At 49.7% G+C, this 23,180-nt stretch overlaps 1 protein-coding gene across 3 annotated transcripts in view; it reads right to left on the reverse strand.

The window, feature by feature from the left end:
• Positions 1 to 23,180, reverse strand: part of MSI2 (musashi RNA binding protein 2) — a 238,913-nt gene that overhangs the window by 146,875 nt on the left and 68,858 nt on the right. For all 3 annotated transcript variants that reach the window (XM_054394139.1, XM_054394138.1, XM_054394140.1), the window contains exon 6: positions 6,525 to 6,617. In XM_054394139.1, the coding sequence (XP_054250114.1) occupies positions 6,525 to 6,617 (93 nt within the window). The remainder of the gene's footprint in view (positions 1 to 6,524; positions 6,618 to 23,180) is intronic.

Below are 23,180 nucleotides of genomic sequence, written 5' to 3' on the forward strand. Positions count from 1 at the left end.
AAGGAAATCAAATTGTACTTCAGAGCTCTGCTGAGCTCTGATACAGCTTCCTCGGCCACAAATCCTGCCCTAATCATAAAATCCAGGTAGAAACCAAGGTCTCATTTGGAACAAAACCACTTCCACAGAGTGGGGCTCTTACTACAACCACCTCAAAACTGACTTCCTGTGCACCACTGCTCAGTGACAGGATGGAAACCCTCTGGAGCAGCCACTGAGTTCCTCAGCTTGTTTGGAAGGGGAAAGGGAAAGGGAAAAGGGGAAAGGGAAAAGGGAAAAGGGAAAAGGGAAAAGGGGAAAGGGGAAAGGGGAAAGGGGAAAGGGGAAAGGGGAAAGGGGAAAGGGGAAAAGGGGAAAGGGGAAAGGGAAAGGGGAAAGGGAAAAGGGGAAAGGGAAAAGGGGGAAGGGGAAAGGTAAAAGGGGATAAGGGGAAAGGGGAAAGGGGAAAGGGGAAAGGGGAAAGGGGAAAGGGGAAAGGAAAAGGAAAAAGGAAAAAGGAAAAAGGAAAAAGGAAAAAGGAAAAGGAAAAGGAAGGAAAAAGCCAGCGTGGGAGGGAGAAGAAACACTAACAAGTGCCTCAGGCCATGAGGGACCCCTGGATCCCAGATCCCTTTGTCACATGCCAAAGGAAAATTTAAAGGGACACTCGTTATCCTTTGAAATATCATGGACAGAACATTGGAATCAGGAAATACACCAAGGATGGGACTTTAAAGCAGAAGCAAAGGGCTGAGGCAGCAGTGGGAGCAAGGCTGGATGCTGTAACAGAGCAGCCCCACCCAGGTTGTGAGGTTTATTGTCCAAAACTTATCAGAAGCTGCAAAACCCCTAAGGTGTTTGCCCACTGCTTGCACTGTTGTAAGGAGATGCAATGACTCTAATTAAGCAGCTTCTCCCAAGGGACCCCCAGGTAACTGAGACAGAAGAACACAACAGCAGCAGGTCTGGAGCTCAGAATGGCTGTGGAAGAGAACAATCCACACAATGCCAACACATTCTCCATGTCTGTGCCTATTACAAACGGTTTGGGAGCTCTGTGACAGACCAGAACACAAACAAGAGCCTGGGGTTTGTCCCTTCCTATCAGTAAATGCAACCAAGTCACAAACACTGAACCTGGAAATCCAGAGCTGAGCCTTGTGAGAGGCTAACAACTCATCACCCCAGAGATGAGCTGGCTGCAAAGCAAGCCCTGCAGGAGCAGCCCAGCCATGTATCCTATTGACCACCAAATCTACATCTCAATGTCCAGCAGACCTAACAATACAACTCAAGCTCTATGCCAAGGCTAAATTAACTCAGCCCTTCCCTTCCACACAAGCAAAATTCTTTGCACCTCCTGACTCTGGTCTTCACCCCTCTGCTCCACACAGCCTTCCAAATCCCCCCCAATGAACCCACAGGGAGAGAGCCACCTTCTCTCCTTTTCTCATGCTAACAACTCTATTGTACTAACATCTTCAGAGGCCACACTCGAGGTCTCAGGGAAAAGCAAACCACAGCAGTGCTCCATGCTACAACTGTGCATTAACTCATTCACAGCCAGGCAGCCTTGCCAAACCAGGAGGAGTTTGCTCTCCTGTCTTCTTGATTTCTATTTTCACAGCTGTTAGAGGAGAAAGGCTGTAGGAAGTTATGTAAAGCACCCAATTAGGCTGAAATCCTCCGTGTGGATCCCACCTCCTGCCCTGTCTGTCCCCACTCCCAGGGAGAAAGCAGAGGGCTTTACTGCAGAAGCTGGTTTTTCCTGATGGTTACATTGGTCATTCTTGGCACTGCTGCCTGGGGTATAATGCATGACACTGCACAACCAGAGAAGGAAATTCTCATCCTCACATTTTGCTGCCCACAGCCTCATTGCCCTCAGCTTTATTTCCCTGCAAGGCAGTGCTGTGGCTCTGCTCAGGTGCACCTGGGTCTCCACAGGCTTCCAGAAGTTACTCCTCTCTCACTTGCTGAACTGCCACCAGACACTAAATCATGGCTGCAGAAGGAAGAGATGAGAAAATTACAAGCTTTCAAAAGCTGAAGTTAAAAAGAAAGCCATCAGGAACTAGAGATGATTACTGCACTGGTCTGGCTTGTGTCTCACAGGAAATAACAAGGGACTGTACAAAACCTTGAGGATCCAGAGAGGTAATTCAGCAATCCTCTCTTGTTCCATATTTTCCCAATCTCAGAAGCCATCCTTGAGCAAAGTGCCTATTCCCAGCAAAGCTGGGATATGCCCACAGTCTGAGGGACCTCATGGCAAGCCAGAGCACAAAACCAAACTAATGAGCACTGCTCTGCTCCCATTTCATCTGAAAAGTCCAAACAAAACCACCACTGCCCGCTTCCCCAAAAGCAATTTATGGACTGCTGTGAGCAACACCACCAAAACCGAACCCCAAACCCTGCTTTGAGATTCTCAGAAGGAAAGCAGCTGGGGCCACCACCACCAGCACTGCTTTTCCAGCAGCCTGACAGAACAGGCACAGATCTCCTTTGCCCACAAAGCCATTTCACACAGCTCCTTTAAATCAAAATCACCATTCTTGTCCAAACCCAAGGCTGGGTTTCAAGGTATTCTGTCCCCCAGGAGAGCACAGGGCTCTTCTACAGGGGCAGCTCACACATGGGCTGATCCAATGGCTCAAGGCAGCTCCAACTACCTTCACCATTACTCTGGAAACAGGGGCTGGAAGGCCACCATGGCCCTTCTGACCACAGGACTGTTCCCACCACGACTGATGATAACATTGCACTAATCAGATTTTCACTCAGGATTGTTTCAATGACTGGCTCCAAAGGTGTACCTGGAGCCCAGCCCTATTAACGTCTCAATTAATGGCCACATGCCATGGTTTGGAGTCAGAAGCTCCTCAGGAGGTCTCACCAAGCCCCATCCCAAGCCTGGCTTGCACCACACCAAGATAACTTCCCTCAAGGACCGTGGGGGCTGAGAGCTGGGGCAGCAAAAGGGTTAAAATCTCATGTCAAACAGCAAGTCCTGGCTCCAGACCAGAAGGGACATGGGAACCAGGGCAGCTGAGCTATAAAGGCCTTATTGTAGCAGCCCACTGGATTGGAAATTACTTGTAGGTCTAATGAAACAAAACTTTGGCAGTAAAACAGAATGAAAGGAATGAGACAATAAAAGAGAGGAACAAAGGGAGCAGAGTTGTTTCAGCTTAGGAAAATAAGCTCACTTTGTTGTTGGGAAAAGCCAAAGCTGATTAGGATAAACCAATGACTAGGCAGAAGTCTTCCAAACTAATTACACAGTTCACCATGTGAAGTGTAACTGCAGGCAGCACCAGGAGGACTCCCTGGTTTTCACAGGAGCTCTACAAAGGGAGCCTTACCTACTGCAAACCCAACCCTCCCCAGTCCCTCAGCACCAGGCACTCGCAGCTTCAAGGCTGCACAACATCCATGGCCACGGAGAGGTGCAGCTCCTCAGCACCCAGGGCTTGCCTCTGCTGGTCACACTCCTCCCAGGGAGCTTTAAGAGGCTGCTGCTTTCTTGGTTTGGTTTCCCTTTTTCTACATGATACCAGAAGCTTTCAACACTCCAACACATCCTCATCTTGGCCAGCACCGTTTTGCTTACCCCTTCAGAGGGCTGGACCTGCAGCCAGGACCCAGTGCTTGTGGCTGTTGCAGAGGGGAGGAGAGCACAGCCCCAACCCCCTTCCCTTTGGATCTCCTCACTTCTAACACTTTCTCATTTCAATTGCTTTAAAACCTGGGTCTTAACAACCAGCTTTCCACAGGTCAGCACAAGGGCAGTGCTGCAGGCCCCAGATGGGTTAACACAGACAGTCAATTTATTTTGTTTGCAAGAATGTTTGAAACCTCTCTGACTGAAAGAGCAGAGGAGCACAGAAACTACTTCCTTAGACCCTCAGGATTAGGCTGTGAGACAATGGCTGCTTTTTGTTTTTTTCTTTTGATTATAAATGGTTATGGCTTCCTTTGGAGGTCTTTTTTCCCCCACTATAGCCTCCTCACATCCTCCTCTTGTGGATCCTGCACCCTGAAACCACTGGAAGGAGAAGCCCCAGTGCCAAACTGCTGTCCACACACAACTCCCACTGTCAAAAGTTCACCATCAAACTCTCAGGAGTGACCATTGCCATGGATTTTGGGGCTCTAACAGGCAGGCATTTGCACTGGAGAGGTCAAGCAGGCAGATTCAAGCAGTCTCCTTTTTACTGGAGAAGGTGGTCCTGGCATTCAGTTCTCAAGAAGCTGCAGTTTCAACCTCAGCACTTGAGGCTCCTTCCTGCCAACCCAGTTAAAGCAGTGAGTTCCAGAGCTGGGAGCTGTTCAACCACCTCCTGTATTTCCAAGACCTACCTCCACTAACCAAAACAACCTCCCTGGGTTGCAAAGCTCTTCTCTGCAGCAAGTACAAACAGGATTTCAAGAATCACAGCAGTAGGTAAGCAATTTTTTTCCACACCAATGAATAAGTTCAGCATTTCAAAGAGCAAGTCACCTGAGATGCTCTTATCAAACCTGGGCAGCTCCTCCACACCTTCATTATGTAATGCAATTTTCTTGGGTTTAAGGAAGCACCCAGCCAAGGCACACCTTGCCAGCCCATCACTGTGCACTGCTGGCACTGCAAGGGAGAGCAAGCCCTCTGTGAGAGCACTGCACAGCCCTAGCACCAGTCCCCACCACAAAGAGTCTGCAATTGCAGCAAGCAAGTCAAGGAAAGGCTGGGAAGTGGAATGGAGAAGGAAGCAGCTCCTACAAAGTCCTGCAGCGTCAGTCCTGGGTCATATCTGAAAGCAGCATCCCACCCACAGCAGCTTAGCAATGACTTTTCTAATTTAGCTGGATCACAAGTCCCCATTCCCCAGTGTCCTAAACTTGCTCCACACCTTCTCACAACCCCAGGACACCCCACAGACCAAACCATCTCAGCTGCTAAACAGCAAAGTGCAGCAGAGGGAACATGAAGGCCTGCAGGCAAGGTCAAGGCAGGGTGACACAGACAAGAAGCCTCTCCTCCACAACACCAATTTCACCAAACTCATCTCCTTTTCACAAGCTGGAAGAGGGAAGCATGAACAGGGATGCAACTGGCAAAGGTCACCTGGCAGCTCAAGCACCAAGCCCTGTGAAGCTCAGTCCTACAGGAGTGGAACTCTAAGGACTGGACCACACAGCTTCAGCAGGACATACCCCAGAGCCCTGCTGCCAGGTTCCAGCCTGGATCACAACTTGTGTGATTATTGTCAGCACTTTACGTTTTTTAGTCTTCAAATTAAGAGGCTTGGGGGAAAAAAAAGAAAAAGAAACAAACCAATTCCTGCTATTCCCCAAGCAGTGCCTGTGGCACTGCCAGGCTGCTCTGAGCTGTCTGAGGGAAGGCAGAGTAGGGGAGCAGAACCCAAGCGTCCCGAATCAGCAGCCAGAGCTGAAAAACCCAACCTGGGCTGAGTCTGCATTCCCAGGGCCTGCAGAACTGCAAGCATGAAACCACCAGATGGTGAAATTAAAAAGACTATATTAAGACAGCATCCAGACAATATGCAAAGCACTTCCATTGAAACTATTATTAACTTCAAAAATACAGGTTAGAGAAGTTCTGCAATTAGAAGTAACTACAGAAGAAAGATCCAAGAAGCTGCTGTAATCCTTTAATAAAAGGCTCAGCAGGCTGCAAACATCCTGCCAGAATCGAAGGTTGTTAGTGAAAATAAAATGAATGGTTTGCAAAACCAGGATCAGTGCAGCACAGTTCCCCTCCCCAGCACACCTCCCCTCCCCAGCCCTCCACAAAGCACTGCCTGGACAAGGCAGAGCAAAGAAACAAACCAGCTACAAGGAATGGGAGCTGCTCTGCTTTGGGACATCCTGCTGTGTCCTCAGGCAATCATAGATTGAGGGAATGGGTTGAGTTGGAAGGGACCTTAAAGCTCATCCAGTTCCAACCCCCCTGTCATGGGCAGGGACACCTCCACCAGCCCAGGTTGCTCAAGGCCTCATCCAGCCTGGCCCTGAACACCTCCAGGGAGGGGACATCCACAGCCTCCCTGGGCACCCTGTTCTAGTGTCTCCCCCCACCCTCACTACAGAATCTCTTCCTCATCTCCAGTCTAGATCTCCTCTCCTCAAGCTTCAATCCATTCCTTCTCATGGACATTCCTGTGACTATTTCTCCTGCTGTTTGGAGGTTCCTTCAGGCATTTCCATAACTCCAGGAGCTCTCTCAAACACCCCTGACCTGCCCCTTTTGCCCCTAGAGTCAGAAGGCTGAGTGCTGTGTAAGTGTTCAGCCAGGACTCCAGCCCTGCCTGACACACACAAGAAGTTCACCTCCCAAGCATCCTTCACTCCTTGGAGACTGAGCAGTGCTGGCTGAGTTGTACACAAACAGAGCAGGACTGAAGGGCAGAAGGCAGAGCCCTCTCTTGAACCTCGCTGCACTTTTGTTCTATAAAGCACTTGAAAAGAAGAAAGGGAAAGGACCAAGGAGCAATAAAGATTCCAAGCCAGCAGTGCTGCCCTGGGCAGGAACTCACCTTGCCAAACTGCTCAAAGTATTGCTTCACGTCCTCCACTACCGTGTTAGCTGATAATCCACCTACAAATATTTTCTTTGTTCTCGTGACCATCTGTAAGAAATTACAAGACAAGCACAAGGTTTAACCAGATCATTGCAAACAATATGAGGGGAAAAAAAAAGAAAAAAAAAAAAGAGAAGAAAGAAATATCCTTCCAGATGCCATCCCTAACCCAGCTAATGAGAAGATTTTGTTACAAAGCAATTCAGATTCTGGGCAATTAAAGACTTCTTTATTTTGTTTTATTTTTCTTGGTCTTGTTTTGGTTTGGTTTGAGGAATGGCTGAGGAAAGGCTCTCAATAACAACTCTAGCCTCTGGGTATTTTTCTTTAATAAATGTTTTTTATCGTGCTTCTCAATGCAAATATGAGTGAAAAAGGAGTCCAGTGTGGTGTCCTCAGAGCTGCTGTCTGCAGGGGGATGTGCTGCTACCCTCCTTCTCTCCCAAAGACAGAGTGCATGTCTTTGGCAAAGGGAATCACATCACACCCAGGAGATGCGGTTAAGCTCCCACAGGTCAGTTTAGAAGGAGCTTGGCACAGTTACTTCATAAACAATCAAAAGACAAAAGACAGCAACGGAGTCCTCCAGCTGCCCCACAGCACAGCTCAGCTGGAATGCTCCCACAGCCTGGATCAGGCCCTTCAGCAACCTCCTTGTGCTCCCCAAGACCCCAGCTGAGCACCCAGCTCTTCTTGCTGAGCCACATGAACCTGGCTTTGGTCCATGCAAGATGAAGGGATGGTGCTAGACCCTCCACACAGGACAATCAAATCACTAACTGTCCAGATCTGGAACCCCTGGAGATGGGCAGGGTCCAGCCCAGGCACCCAAACCCCCAGGATGGCAGGGGAAGGTGGTGTCTTTGCTGGGCTGATCCCAAAGCACCTGACCTTTATGGGACACCTTAAGCCAAGGCAGATCCAGGACAGCAGCAGCAGCATCACCCCCATATGCTTGGGCAGAGAAGGAATGCCTCATCTGACAGCAGGCAATGCTCTTACACCTGGGGAGAACTCAGCAGCAGCCCACCCCACAGAGGGATGTTTTAAAGTCACCACTGCCTGCCAGCTCCAGAAACCACCAAACACCTCCAAACAAATTAAACATCATTCCCATCTCCACTGCCACTCAAATGAACCAGGGCAGAACTTTCCCTCCATCAGCCTCCAACCAGACTCTACAAAGCTTCACTTTATTATTCCAGGGTTGGTTTGGGGAGTTTTTGTTTGTTTTTTTTTAAGTTAGGAAGAAAAGGGGGGGGTGGGGGTGGGGGTGGGCGGAATGGAGTAAAAATTCAATTATTTTTTCCTGGCTGCAATCTAGGGCTCCAAAATTGAAGCCCAAGCATATATTTTTCTGTAGAAAATTGTCATTTACAAATAAAGAATTGGCTAAAGCCGACTTGTAACTAAAGGATTTTGCAGGGCTGTCAAGAGCCCTCTGCCTGCCAGCATCTGATTTAAGATCAGGCCAAGCTTCTGTTGTCATACAAAAGAGGGAGGAAAGCAATTATTCTAAAGCAATATTTGAAATTATCATCATTTTTATATTTGACCGAGAAAAGAAAGAAAGAAAGAAAAAGAGAGCTACTGCTTTTAGGAACAAGATTGAAGGTTGAAGAGGAAGGGAAATAAAAAAAAAGATTAAAAAAAAGGCCACTTTGTTTCAATAGCTTCAGTCAAAGGCAATATTGGTAATGACAGGCAAATTCACAACATTTTAATGCCTGGAGATGTGTTGCGAGCTGGGAAATGGTTTCAGAAATCAGCTCTTTGGTGCAAGAGTGAAGCACAAAATTAAGTCTGCTTCTACAGTCTGTGCTCTCCTGAAGAGACAGTTCAATTGCTTTGTTAGACAAATTCCCCTCAGCAGAACAGCACAAGGGATGTGTGGCCCCATCAAGTCCTCCCATCCTGCCCTGCCTCTGCAGGAGCCTTCCTTGCCTACTTCCACCCATGGCACCAATGTGCCCCCAGACCTGCCACAGGCTCAGCCAGGAGTCGCTTTCCTGCCCCCACCACCTTCCACAACCCAACCATCACCAGCAGCCCAGGAGATGTGGTTGTGACAGAGGGGCAGGTTTGGAAGCCAGCCTGTTCCCCATGACGACCTGGACATGACAAACGCAGCCTGCTCAGCACAGTGCTTCCTGCTGCCAGCAAGGAGGCTCACTCAGCTCAGCTGCAGCCCAGGACAGCCCCAGCAGAGGTGGAGAGCTGCAGCTTGTGCTGGGAGCACCTCACTGCTTCCCCCAGCACGACCTCCAGGCTCACTGCTGCATGCTGCTGACTTGTCTGTGCTGGCAGAGCCTCACCACTCTGCATGAGCTAACTGCACCGGGACTCAGACCAACTGCAAACAAAGCCTCCAACTCCTGCTCTAACCTGCAAGCCTCCCATTAGCCAAGACAGGAGGAGTTCCAAGGCAAGGCTTCAGCACAGCTCTCTGGTCCTGCTCCCACCGAGCTCCCATGGAGTAGAGCAGAGATTTGCACTGGACCCAGAGCCTCAGACACCTCGTTAGCCTAATAGCCAAAGGTCTGCAAACATCTTAGCCAAACGAGATGGAGCATTCAAAATTCATTAGAAAATAAAAGCATTCATTAGCTCCAGGACTTTACTACACCAGGGACACCTTCTGTGTAGGTCAGCCATTGAATCACCCAGCAAAGAGGTTTTAAAGCACAGCAAATTGCCAGGACCAGGCACACTCACACCAGAGTTCAGAGAAGAAGTCCCCAAACCTCTCACTGCTAATGGCTGAGAGGGCACAGGAGGAGCATCCTTGCTGCTCCCCAGGCACCCTCAGCATGAGCCAGGGCACCAGCACCTGAGGGGCTGCTGGTTCAGCCCAGTCAGTGATGTCCTTACTGCTCTGATACTCTCCATCATCACCTCCCCAGAGGTGTGCTTGTGTCAGGGAGGGAAATCCAGGGGTTAAAAAGTGTTTAATGAAGTACACTTAATGCTGTTTAGTAAACACTAAAGATGACAAATGAGCAGAAGCAGAAGGAACTGAGCCAACTGAAGAGCTTCTACTTAAAAATTAGGGGTGGGCTTAAATAAAAATTTCTCATTTGGCTCAGACAACAAAAATCAGCAGGTCTTTAACCCCCCAAAAAGCTACAGTTTTGTAAAACCACGTGTGGGGGATCTAAGAAAACAAACTCATTTATATTTTTAATTGTTTTAATTAAAAACAAAAAACACCCCAAACCCCAGAAGTCCCCCACTCAGCCTGCAGTGCCCCCAGTGAAAGGCACTGAGGGTCTTTACCTCCTCCTGCGAGCTCAGAATCTGCCCTCTGCAGGTTGCTCCCAAGAGAGGCTCTCCCCCAGACAACACAAGGGGCTCCTGGAGAGATTGGGGGCTGGTCCCCCAGCCAGCAGCTCCATCTGCTCCGAGCCTGGGGTGGGAACAGCAGTGTTTGGGTGATGGGAAGTGATCCGTGTGAACCAATCCCAAATCCATGTTTCAGGAATGATTCCAAGAGGGCTGGGGCACTCTGAAACCACCCCCCCTCCAGCCTCATGGCTGTGGCTGGAACCTGCAGCAGAAGGGATGTCTGCTGACTGCTGCAGGGCTCTGCACAAGGCAGGCACCCGGGGGGCTGCAGCTTTGCTGTACTGAAGGTGTCTCTCTCCCGCCACAGAAGGCACCCACGGGGGAGAGGCAGATCTGAGGCTGGCTCTGAAGTCCCTTAATTGTAAGGAGCTGCAGAATTGCTTTGTTTGTACATTCTGCCAGTGTCGCAGTTAATCAAAACACATCTGACTACTCCTGCGAGGAGTCATTCAAGGTGACAATGCCTTTGTTGCCCTGGCTTGTGAAAAATACATTTGCCTTTATGCTCTGCAACTGAGCAAACACTTCAGGTGGTGCAGAATCAGGGGGAAAAACTCTTCCTGCTTTAGCAAGACAAGGAGGCTCCCCAGTGCATGTCACTGGTGGCAAGGTAAGGCTGCAATTAGATCAGTTTGGGGTGCAGCAGGTAAATCTGCTCCACAGAACAGGCTGAAGATGCAGTGTCTGGAAACAAGAATCCTGTTGCACTCGAAACATGGCACCATGCTACAGCAGCTGCAAGCAACAGACCTGGGGAGGGAGCTGCACTTTGGCCAAGTCAGAGCCTCCAGTTCAGTGCCAGGTAACATCTGTGCTGCTTCCAATCACTGAGTGCTTTGGGTTGGAAGAGACCTTCAAGACCACCAAATCCAACCATTAACACAACACTGCTAGGTCCCCATAGCATCCCAGAAATGTTTTGGTTGGAAAAGACCTTCAAGACCATTTAGTCCAACCATCAACCCAACCCCACCATGACCACCAAACCATATCCCTAGGTGCCATGGCCACACGTTTCTGGAACACCTCCAGGTGTGAGGACTCCACCAGCTCCTGGGCAGCCTGTGCCAAACCCTGACCACTCCTGCAGTAAAAAACTTCGCCTCATATCCAACCTAACCCTGCCCTGGCACAATTTCAGGCCATGTCCTCTCATCCCAGCTCTTCTTCATTTGCTTAGTGCTGTTGTGTTTTCCCCCCACTGAAGCTGCCTTACCATCATGGTTATTAAAAATCAGTAAAGAGGAGTTCAAGTCCATGAAACCTTTTTCCAAATTCCCAGAATTTCATAATACCAACAGCATCTCCTGCTCTGCTCTGGCCATCCAAGGCCCAGCAGCTCCACACCTGACTTCAGGGTAATGCCTTTAAGTGTGGTTTTCCTACTGTTCTTCACACTGCTTTTTGCTGCTGTTCCCTCAGCAGTTTTGGTGAAGAGCTGCTGGCCTTGGAGGCCTGGATGGTGTGGTTGGACAGAAGGAGTTCTTACACCCCAGCACAGACAGGAGCCTGAGCACAGCACTGGCAGCTCTCCTTGCAAGGTGGAACATGTGCTGGAAGCTGAGCTACCCAAAGGTGCAGGTGCCACCAAGTGACCCGGGCAAAGCAGCTGGCAGCAGAGTGGGGAACGCCAGGATGCCCTGCATGCCACCAGAGCTGTGCTGGAAGCAGGACCACTGGCAATGAGCAAGGGGCAGAGCCAGGCTCTGAGACAAACCAGCACACAGGAGGCTCAGAGAACACCCTGCAGCCTGAGCTGGGCTGTGGTGCACTTCAGTAAGGCTTTGCCTCCTCCACCTCTTCATGTGGTGGAAGAGGACCAGAGTGCTACCAGTGAACCTGCCTCCCAAATTGCTGGAATTAGCATTAATTTCAGATTAAACTAATTATGCATCTGTAATGGTTCTGCAGAGCTCTCCCCCTCGTGCAGGCCAGCGTGGGGGCAGGCAGCCTGCAGCCTGCTCTCCTCACCTGCACTTTGCCAGCTCCCCATTCCTGATGGATCCACCTAAATCCCTTTGAAATTGGAAAAAAATCATCTTTGCTCTTTGTGCCGAACTGCATTTGATACCCTATTGTGCTGTACATTCAAACTGCAGCATTACCTCTAATTAAACACAACAATAACTCATGTAATAGGGGAAGTGATCTTGTTAACTCAATTGCCAGGCTGCTTTGGCAGAGCACAAACAATCAGCAACAATTCTCCAGGTTTGGTTTGGTTTTTGTTGTTTTTTTTTTTTCCTGTGCCTCCAGGATCCTCACAGCAAGTTCCAAAAAGCTATTAAAATCCAGAGGGAAAGGGAAGGCAAAGCCCAGAATGAAAAAAAAGGCAAAGTTTACTGGAAGCTGCCAACCTTCCTCACACAATCATGAAGTGCCTGGGTGGAAGGGACCCCAAAGCTCATCTGCTCCAACCTTTCTGGGTGATGGTGTGGTTGAGATGAGCTGGCACAGCAGCCTGGCAAGCTGAGCCTTCAAACTGCCCAGTGCAGGGGACTCCACTGCTGCCCTTGGGAGATGATTCCCATGTCTGGCTGTGCTCATGGGGAAACATTTTCTTCTGGAGTCCAATGGGAACCTCCCCAGCAGTAACTTGTCCTCATCACCCCTTGGCTTCTCCATGGCACTCCTTGTCCAAAGGGAGTCTCCATGCTCCTGGCAGCCACCCTTTCTGTCCTGGTCCATGGCAATAAGGTCTCCCTAAGCCTTCTCTTCCCCAGGCTGAGCAACCCCAGCTCTCAGCCTCTCCCCACAGGGCAGCTCTGCCAGCCCTCTGGATCATTCTGGTGGCCCTTCTCTGGGAAGAGCAGGCTCCAGGAACCATCTCCTTCCCCACTACTGCTGCAGGGTGCACAAACAATGGACACGTTGAAGGCCAGGCTGGATGAGGATCTGAGCAACTTGGTCTAGTGGGAGCTGTCCCTGGCCATGGCAGGGGGGCTGGAACTAGATGATCTTTAAGGTCCCTTCCATCCCAAACCATTCCATGAGTCTATGTCCTGCTGGGCACTGCTGTACAATCAGACTCTGCAGCTCCAGAGCACCAGAGGAGCTCAGTCCCATGCAGGGGCAGCAGGGCTTTACATGCCATGTCCAACATGCCTGAGCATTCCAAATAGGATTCCAGCAAGACTTAACCAGTGCAAATACCTTGTGCCTGACCCCTGGCTAAGCCAATGTCATCCTGCCAGCACTGACCCAGGTTGCAGCAAGGTATGCAGCAAGGAAAGGGCTCTTTAATGTAAGCAAGCAGCATGGATCCCCAGGGGGCAAAGCAGCTCCCTCCAGTGCTGTGGATGGCTTGGAGTCTCCCAGTCCATTCATAAGTGAAACTGTTAGCTCAGTCCCTGCTGTACTCCTAGCTTTTGGCTGTCTTTGGTTTTGCTGTTAACTTTGGGAGGGTCATTTTTTGGCTGGTGTTTCATTTCCTCCCTTGATGGCTATGGCAGCAGCAGGAGGCAGAACACACAAAGTGATTTTTCTATGACAGATTGAGTTGGCAGCAATGGCCAAAGCCATCCTTGGGAGTTTCACAAGCAGGTCTGGCCTGGGTCCAGCACAGCCCTTCCTGGTCATCTTCCTGACTACAGCCACAGTTAAGTCTTTCGTTTGCCACCCCGGGGAGGACCAGCCCCTCGTGCAGGTACAGCTCAGCAATGGCAGCCCAGCCACAGACACCCCTAGTAAGGGCTGGAGGGCTGGGCAGTAGCACCCCACACCCTCCCCTAAGCACCCTGCAAACCAGCCCCTGCTCCCCGGGCGCAGCAGCACAGGGTCGTGCCCCACCACAAAGCCCTCACTTCATGGGAGATCCAACCTCCTGAAAACCAGCCCCAGCTCAGCATTTTTCTGAGCAAAATCTGGCTTCAAGCTTCCTAGCTAAAGATCCAGTAAAATTCACCAGAGCCAGACTTCACACCCTCCAGAGAACAGGAATAGATCACAGCCCCAGAGCCTGGCTGTAACCAGTTATATCACGTCTCTTTGGGCTGCTCCCTTCTTCTCTGCTCCACTTAACTCTTTGATGGGTTACAGAGCCAAGGTAGAGAGGCAGGAAAAGGGAAGCAGAGGGAAAAACCTATTTAAATCCCCCTGCCTTAGCTTCTTGTGCAGGGGAAGGTAACTCCAGACATTCACAGAGTCTCGGCTGCCTGCCTGATGGCTGCTCAGCAGTGCTTCCAAACTGCCTTAGGAAGTCTAAATCGGAGTTCCTTCTCAATGCATACAGCTCAGGACCACAAATGGAGATCACTACCCAATATGAGTCTGTACTAGGAGCAGGATTTTTGCAGTGCCTGTGTGATGTAGGGACAAAGGTCCCAGTGGGAAGCAATTAAGACTCTGCTCCTAAACCTACAGGCTACTGGCAAAACTTCACCTTGGACAGGCACAGAGAGAGAGAAGAGAGAGAGAGAGATGGCATCCTGCCCAGGGACCTCACAATCAGAGCCATGGCAGCAATACTTGATGGGAGCACAGCATTAAGTGACCATTACAGCCTTCATTAATCCCCCTGCTTACATCAGACCATCAGCTGGGAAGAAGCATCCTATGCCACAGCCAAAACACAGACAAACAGTGGTGAAGAAGGTTTGCAATTGCAAAGACACCTTCAAGGTCATTTTGGAGTAAGGCTCTACAGGTGAAGCAGAGTGGACTAAAGGGGGGCAAAGTGGAGAATCAGAGTGGACTAAACGGGGGCAAAGTAGAGAATCAACCTAAGCAGCTTCCCAAAACACACCCAAGCCCCTGGGTTTTAATCTGGCACAACAGAAGGTGGCCACCAGCTGTCCCAAACCCGGGAGGGGCATGCAGCAAGAGAGACGCTGCGTGCAGGCTGGGTGAAGCAGGGAGCAGCATCCTCTTCTCCTGTCCTCACCACGACAGGCTGCACTGCTGCAGGTCTGCTGAGAGCAGAGATCTGTGTGGGGCTCCCTCAGTTAAAAATGTCTGAAGAGCTGCCCCAGAGCACAGCTGATCACCAGGCCAGCAACTCCAGCAGCTGCCTGCCAAAATCCATACTGAGGCACTTAAGTGGTCTAATTCTTCCAGGTCCTGCAGCTCCCATCGACTCAGACCCCTCAACTCCAGAGTCCTCACAATATTTTCGTGATTTGAGTCATCTCAACCCAGTTGAAATCTATACATCTGTTAGAGCAAAAGCAGGAGGCAAACGAAGCAAGTGCCTCCGACTGCTGCCGTATTTGCATACAGCTGCTGTGGCTGCTGGCAGCGTTGCCAGCTCCCAGGCACTGCAGGCTCAAGGGGAGATGTTCCCACAGCCCAGCCTCCAGCCAAATACCTCAAGGAAGCTCAGGCAGAGTCATGTCCAACCAAGAGCTGCTGCCTGCTAACCAGGTGGGCTGCCCAAGCCATTAAGTCTCACTGCCACATCACAGCTGGCAGCTAGGAGCCAAATCACAGATCCTGCCCAGGATCTTCCCTCCAAAGGCATCGCTGCCATGCAAACTGCACCAGGGAAACCAATTTCCAGGGCACTTGCTCTCATTCTGTGGGCAAAGCATCATTTCTCCTTCTTTGCCTGCTCCATATGTACCTCTAAAGTCAGGAGAGGGGTTCTCAGACACTGCAACAGGCTGCCCAGGGCAGTGCTGGAGTCACCATCCCCACAGATGTTCAAGCAGCCTGTGGACCTGGCACTTAGGGACATATTTAGTGTTGACCCTTCAGTGCTGGGTCGAGGGCTGGGCTGGATGACCTTGAAGATCTCTTCCAAGCAGATCTATTCTGTGGTTCTGTGATCCTGAGAGCACACAGCAGCAGTCACACTGTGCAGCCAGCCATACCTTTTAGCATGCAAGCAGCTTGCTCTGTCAATATGCCCACAGGCTCATGGCTCTGCAGCCAGAATGGCTTTTATGGTGCTGTCAATGAACCTTTCTTTAAGCACCCACTTACTGCAGGAGAAGGAACAAACGTATTAGGAGGTTTAACATGGTGTTTAACAAAACCCACCAGCACAGTTCAATTTGGAGACTCCTTAAGGGAACTGCACTTTCTGGAAGAGTTTATAAATTCTTCCAAGCTTCAAGCACTGAGCTCACTCAATTAAAAAAAAAAAAAAAACAAAAAAAAACCAAAACAAAACCAAACCACAACCACACCAACCAACCAAAAAAACCCCAAACTCAAAAACAAAGTAAGAAGCATATAGCCTCTCCAGTGTAGCAAACACAACATAATTTAAATACTTCTAAGCTAGGATCAATTAATTTTTCCTGATCACCCTGTCAAATCAGAGCTGAGCGCTCTCTGCTAGGATTCTGGATAATGTTCCGCTAAACCAAGAAAAATTCACGGGTAGGGAAAAGCAAAGCACCGTGTGATGCAATTTACCTCCCTCCCAACATCCTCCAGATGATTTCTCTGAAAAGAACAAATGGAAAAAAACTTTAACCCTTAAGCCTTGATTAATTTCATCTACATAATCCAGATGCACATGGCAATCAGTTACTGATGAGCAAGTTTTACTTCATCTGCTGAGTCAAGCTCACGCCTGTGCTCGGTGCCGCATGGCTTGCCACAGGGCTCAGCTCTTCCTCTGCTGTGAGGCCACTGAAACCTCGCAAACTGTCCCCATTTCTCTGTTACAGCTGTTGGAATAGTTCCACAACTTCACTGAATGCCCCATTTCCTTTTATCCTCTCCCCTCCCCTACACAAAGGGGTGGGTGAACTGCAAGGATTACAGCGCTCCCACCTCCAGCTCGCTAAAGGAAGACATTTACCTTGCCAGGGAGGGACCCCAGCAGCCATTCTGCAAGCAGCATCCTTGACGCTCTAAAGCGGATCAAATAACCCTTGACTAGGAATAAAAGGGTCCCCGAGGAGCCGTGTTGAGAGTGAGGAGTGGAAGCCAGACAAGAGAAAACATTCATACTTTCACCAAAGGAAGGCAGCACCTCGCAGCTACAAGAGCTCCTCTCCCTTGTGTGATGTTTACTCACTTCTTGACCACGGGGCAAGTCATTTCAGCCTCCATAGGGCTGACGTATCAAAGAGTCTTGGGAGCAGCTCAGCTGCAGACTGCAGGGCTCAGCATTTAAGCCTACATTTCAACTGGCAGCATTCATGGAAGCCTCATTAGGCTGAGCTCATTGCACAATCCAGTGCTGTGTGCCTTGATTTCCACCAAAAGAAGAACAAAAATGTGTCCCCACAGCTCAGGGGAGCCTGTGAGGCTTCACTCATTAAACGTCTAACCTGCTGAAAGTCTTGATTTGAAGATGCTGGAACAGTGCAAGAGATTGTTACTGACATGATTGTCATTACAGGAAGAATAAGGAAAAAAATATTATTCCTAGCAGGGAAGGTCACAGCAAACTACCAAGCAAGAGATAAATCAGCCCAGGTCTCCACAAAAAAGCCATTATTTCTCCTTTACTCCAACATCTTAATGTGCAGGACTTTTTTTATTTTTTTTTTCCCTTGCTGGAAATACATTTCTATAAATCCTCCTCTACAGAAAGCTTTGCTTTCAGGAGGGGGGAGAAAGCAGCAGATAAAATACTACCCATCAAAACGAACTCAAGTCTCTCAGTAACATAACTAAATGTGCAACGTTACAGATGGTTTATAGCCAGGGATGTCGGATCCATTTAGATCATTTTTACAAACCTGGCAAGAAACCTCTCCCCAGTGCTGCAGACCATGCTAACAGGTCCTGCTCCAATTGTTTAGCCAAACAAAGATGCCATCAGGGAGCGACAATAAACCACTGATCAAAACTTGGAGGGCTGGCTGCTCAGCCGGGCACCAGCACGATGGAGAGCCAGGGAAGGATGGCAGGCTGCCAGAGGAGCCAGCAGCAGACACAGGGGCAGGAGAGGGGTCAAGTGTGAGGAAAAAGTGGCAAAGGACATGGGGAAGCTGATCACCAAGGACTGAGGGCAGCTGCTACACCCAGGAGACAGAGATGGGATCTGCAGGCAGTCACCACTGCCTCTGCTCACAGCACACAGCCCTGGGCCCCTTCCTCTTCCAGGCTCCAAGAACTACAAGAGCACCACTAGGAAGCATCCCATCACTGACTGACAGAGGACAAAATTCACACCTCAAATACCAGGGTTGGTTTTGGACCTCTTGCTCCAAGAAGGACATTGAGGAGCTGGAGCAGGTCTGGAGAACAGGGCAGGTGAGGAGCAGCTGAGGGACCTGGAGGAGTCTGAGGGGAGACCTCGTTGACCTCTACAGCTCCCTGAATGGAGGTTGGAGCCAGGTGGGGGCTGATCTCTTCTCCTTAGTCTCAGGTGTGAAATTGTGCCAGGAGAGGGTTAGGTTGGACACGAGGAAAAATTTCTTAGCTGCAAGAGTGGTCAGGGATTGGAACAGGCTGCCCTAGGAAGTGGTGGAGTTCCCCATCCCTGGAGGTGTTCAAGAAACCTGTGGCCATGGCACCTGGGGCCATGGTTTAGTGGCCATGGTGGTGTTGGGTTGCTGGCTGGACTGGACGCTCTTCGAGACCTTTTCCACCCTGAATGATTCTGTGATTCTGAGAACCTTAGCACAGCTGTGATCACCTGCACCACACAGCTGCCTCATGACGAACACAAACCTATTGCCTACCACCAACACACAGCTGGGCACACAACTGGAAACCAGTGACATGCCCTGGCAGCAGCTCTTGGACTGTGGGCACAGACATCCTGTGCCCACGCTGCCTGCCCAGGCTGCAGGCGCTGGGACCAACACTCAGCTTCACTTTCAGAGCCCATTAGCAAGTGGTACCCAAGACTGGGAGATTTATTGCCCAGGATGCTAACTGCCTCACGCTGCTTTGTTTGTTAATTGTGCCTGGCTGTGCCTGGGGAAGGGCAGCAGCCCCATAAATCAGCTATCTGCAGGCAGAATTCATTGCAAGCTGTTAACGTTGCAAACCCCAGCGCCTGGCAGCGGAGCCGGCGAGAACGGATGTGTTTATACGCTGGCACTTGGATGGCAGAACACACAGTGTGACTCAGCACCCAGGCTTCCAGGACACCATCCCTAAAGCAAGACCCTGGTGAGTTCAAGGTGGACTTTTGGCCACCAGAACTGCCCAGCTCTTGTTCTTGTTCCTCACCGGCCACGAGGGGCTGTGCTGGAACAACCCAAACTGCACGGCACTGGGTTGGGCTCACAGCACAGCAGCTCCCCACAGCAGCTCCTACAAAAGCAGAGGGAACTGAGCCCATCCCAACTTCAGGCACGTGTGCCTCAGCTTGGGCTCACCCTCAGCCCTCCAGCAGACAGAGTGAGGCACCCTGCCAAGCTCTCTGCTGCTCACCAGGTTGCAGCCACAGTACAACTGATCCCCAGGATGATCCCATCGCAGCTCCCTGTCCAAAGTGAGGATTCAGGGAAATGAGATGCACAACGTGGAAGTGGAGGCTCTGAGCCAGCAAACCACACCAGAGCTCACACAGCCTCCCTGCTCCCTCTTGGCTGAGCGTGCAAAGGATCTGAACATCCTAGCAGGCAACACCTCCAGCTCTGAGCCGGCCTGACCCCAGCAGGTCTCACTTCAGAGACAGGCTCGCCCACTCCCCACTAAGATCAGCAAGAACCAACTCCCTGCAAATCAGGACATCAAACCCAGAGGTATTTCTGCACTGCATTCTCTCTGTTCTCAAGCTCCAGGCTCCCCTTGTTCCAGTACTCACAAAATTTGGCACAGAAAGTGGATGAAAAGAAAATTGTTGTCATGTTGACAGTCCTGTCATTTCTTTTCCTCCCTAGGGTTGCAAGACCTGCAGAACTCAAAGAAATCACTGAATTGTGGCATTTTGGTCACTAGCTGAGCTTCCTATCTACTGAAGGATGAGAAAAGGGTCTGCTGGTTGCTTGGTGCCCCTCCAGTGCTCAGCAGCACAGTGCTGTGCTCCTTACTGCTCCCAGAGCAACACCTGCTGCTGTGCAAGGACTTATTCATACAATCATAGAATCATTAGGGTTGGAGGGGACCTCAAGGATCATCCAGTTCCAATCCCCTGCCATGGGCAGGGACACCTCACACTAGATCAGGTTGCTCAAAGCCACATCCAGTCTGGTCTTCAAAACCTCCAGGGATGAGGCTTCCACCACCTCCCTGGGCAACCTGTGCCAGTGTCTCACCACCCTCATGGGGAAGAATTTCTTCCTGACACCCAATCTGAATCTACCCATTTCTAGTTTTGTTCCATTCCCCCCACTCCAGCTGACACCCTAAAAAGTCCTACCCACCTATGACACCAACAGGTCTCTGTTCATGATGACGATACTGAAAAACAAGTGTCTGGCTTCAGAACAAGGAGGTCATCATAAGCTGCACCCACAGCAGTAAGGCCAATTTCCTCTTGTCCTCCCAAAGAACTTACAGCCCTAATGCAACACCTAGGCACTGCATGGCAGCCAGGCACCTTTCCTGCCTCTTTTTTGACAGTGATTTGCCATCCATTTTTATGAACCGTGGTCTGCCACTCTCTTTCCAGCTCCAAAGCTCTGCCCTGAAGGCAAATAGGCTGCCAGCTGTGGCAAGGTTTTGATGGATCTTCTCCAGGAAGAAGGGGAGAGGAGAAAGCAAAGGGGTTGCAGGTTGGAAAATGCGAGGTTATACATTCAGCTGGAGTTCAGCAATCCTTCATCCATTGTTAAATCACAGACCACATGCTGAGAGTTAAAGACTTCTATAGGACTCCAGGGACTAATCGAGGAATGATTTCAGCTCCTAACTGAGCTCTAACCAGGCACTTAGGATGCAAAGCACAAGTTTGTGATACTATTGTACACTGCATCAAAATGACTTTTTGATACATTTTTGCACATAACTAATAAGGGGAAGGGAAAAAAATATCAATCATCACCCTGGCATTTACCATAATTCTTCCTCTCCATCCCCTATCCTTACAACCACATTTGTGACAAACAGCCTCTCTCTTCAATTAGGTCTCCTTTATGCATGCATGAAGCCCCCAAAATATCAAAGAGCTTTTATGCAACACCAGATTATCTAATGTGCACATATTTTGCAAAAGAGCAGTTTAAAATACCTAGTCACAGAGAAGGGGGATAGAAAAACAAGAAGGCATTCCATTCAGCAAGAGAGAAAGGGGGGGAACCAAGACATAAAAGCTACAAAAAAGGAACTGAATGCATTTTTATATTAAGCAATCAGGAGCTGTCAGCCACTGCAAACACAAAGCATTGCAAGTTTAAGTGGGCACACAGGAAGGGCCTTACCATGGGACACACTTTTTCAGCACTCCCTTATCAAGCCAGCACAGTAAGAAGCAGGATCTCTGCCCATTTCAAAAAAAACAACAAGGGGGGGAAATACCAAAAAAAAAATAAAAGCCCAGAGAAATAACTTCTCCTGACAGGCTGACAGCTGACATTCTTAACTGAAAAAGCTATGTGCCAAGAATTATCAGGCCTGGCTTTTCTCTCCCTGATAGATGACAGAGCAAAAAAACAACAACGGCCACACACATCTCATAAATCACAACTTTTATTGAACGCCTCACCACATAATGGCAACAGTCAGGCTGAAGCAAGAGGCTGCTCAGGGCTCATCTGTAAAACACTGGGCAGGAAAGAGATCATTGCCAGCACTAACAGCCCAGCCCAGGCACAACAGGTACTCAGAGCACTGCTCCTCGTGGAGTTACCTCAGCAGCTCCAAGGGGGTTTTAAGTCTTTCATTATTTATTAAGAAGGAATGCAGAGAGAGGGCAAAACAGAAATTAAGTGCCTGAGGGACAGAGGTAGAAGAAAAGACCAACAGCTCTGAGCAGGTGAAGAGAGGAGGCAGTGCTGCTGGCAGGGATGTCTGCACTGAGAGATGGAACCTGGCCGCCAGGATGCGGTCAGTCCACAGGGACACAGCCACTTGTCACAGCCACAGCCATGTGCTCGAGGTTCTTCCTCTCTGAAGCAGAAGGAATCTGCCTCCAGACTTCCAGGAACTGCAGAGATGGGTGAGCAGAGAGTGGCTGTGTGCTGGATTAGGGGAAAGCCACAGGGGCAGCCCCAGTGGAGAGAAATCAGCATCACCTCCCTAGTCAATTAACTGGGAAGAAGACTGAAATGAGAGTGGGACTGCAGATGGACTCTAGATGGACCAGGAAAGAGGAGGGGGGGAAGCAAAGGATAACTCCCTGAAATAACAACTTCTGCCCAACAGGTCCTCATGCAAGAGAGCAGCCCCCTGACGACAGCACCAGCCTGCAAAAGCCAAGTCCTGCTGACAGGATCTGTCAGAGCAGCTCCTAGGTACAAGAGCTCTCTAGGACCTGTGCTGTACCTCAAAGCACCAAAGAGCAACATCTCCTGATCCCAAAAAGAAGTTTCCGGGCACTCTGGAAAGCAAGAAGCCTAATTAATAGCCCTTTACAGAATCATATGGATGGAAGCATGTCAAGGTTCTTGCTGGAAAAGCCCTGGGGGCAGGTTGGGTTTTGAGGTTTTCTTTCCTTCCAAGAAAAAAAAGTTGTTTTTTTTTTAACCAAAAAAATTTGTGGACCATACTAATTAGCAGTAACACATGACCAGAGTGACAGCAGCACAGAGTGACAGCAGCACAGCCTGACCATCCTGGCTGTACCTCAGCTGAAGCCTTATGGACAGCACCAATCCTTACTCTGCCCTCCACAGTGGCTCCAGACACCACCTGGAGAGCTGAGCTCCTGCTTCCACCCCACTAGGAACACCTGCAGCACTGACCTTAGGCTGCAGTCCACCAACAGGATCCCACATCCACCAATTCCTACTGCATGCAGCAGATGGAAACACTTCACATCCCTAATAAACCCTGGGCTGTAACTTCCACAGCACTGGGGTTGTGCTGGGGAGTCACCTCTGACTGCCTAAATTCCACCACCACTGTGACTGGTTCCATTAAGATAATAATACTACTACTATTACCAATACTACTACCAACAACATTATTAATAAAAACCAATAAATGATGGTATCTATTTTGATCTGAAATAGTGCAAGATCAATGCCATTCCTCCAAGCAGCTTAGAGGCACCTAACTTCTGTATTTCAGGAAAATCCTCCAAAGGCATTGGAATTTCCCCTTCTAACAGACAATTTCTACGGCAACCTTTCCAGCACACAAAGGGGCATTTGTATATTAAATCAAGTTACCTGAACTTCCCTTCCACTTACCCAAACCAATTCAAATTTCATGTGGTGCATGCCAGCCACATCACAGAGGAGCAGAGCTGCTGGTTTCCAAGTCCAGTAACAAAATAAAAGTACAAGGGGAGCTTGGTCTGCAAGC

Source organism: Indicator indicator, chromosome 30, assembly GCF_027791375.1.
Source record: "Indicator indicator isolate 239-I01 chromosome 30, UM_Iind_1.1, whole genome shotgun sequence".
NCBI lineage: Eukaryota > Metazoa > Chordata > Aves > Piciformes > Indicatoridae > Indicator > Indicator indicator.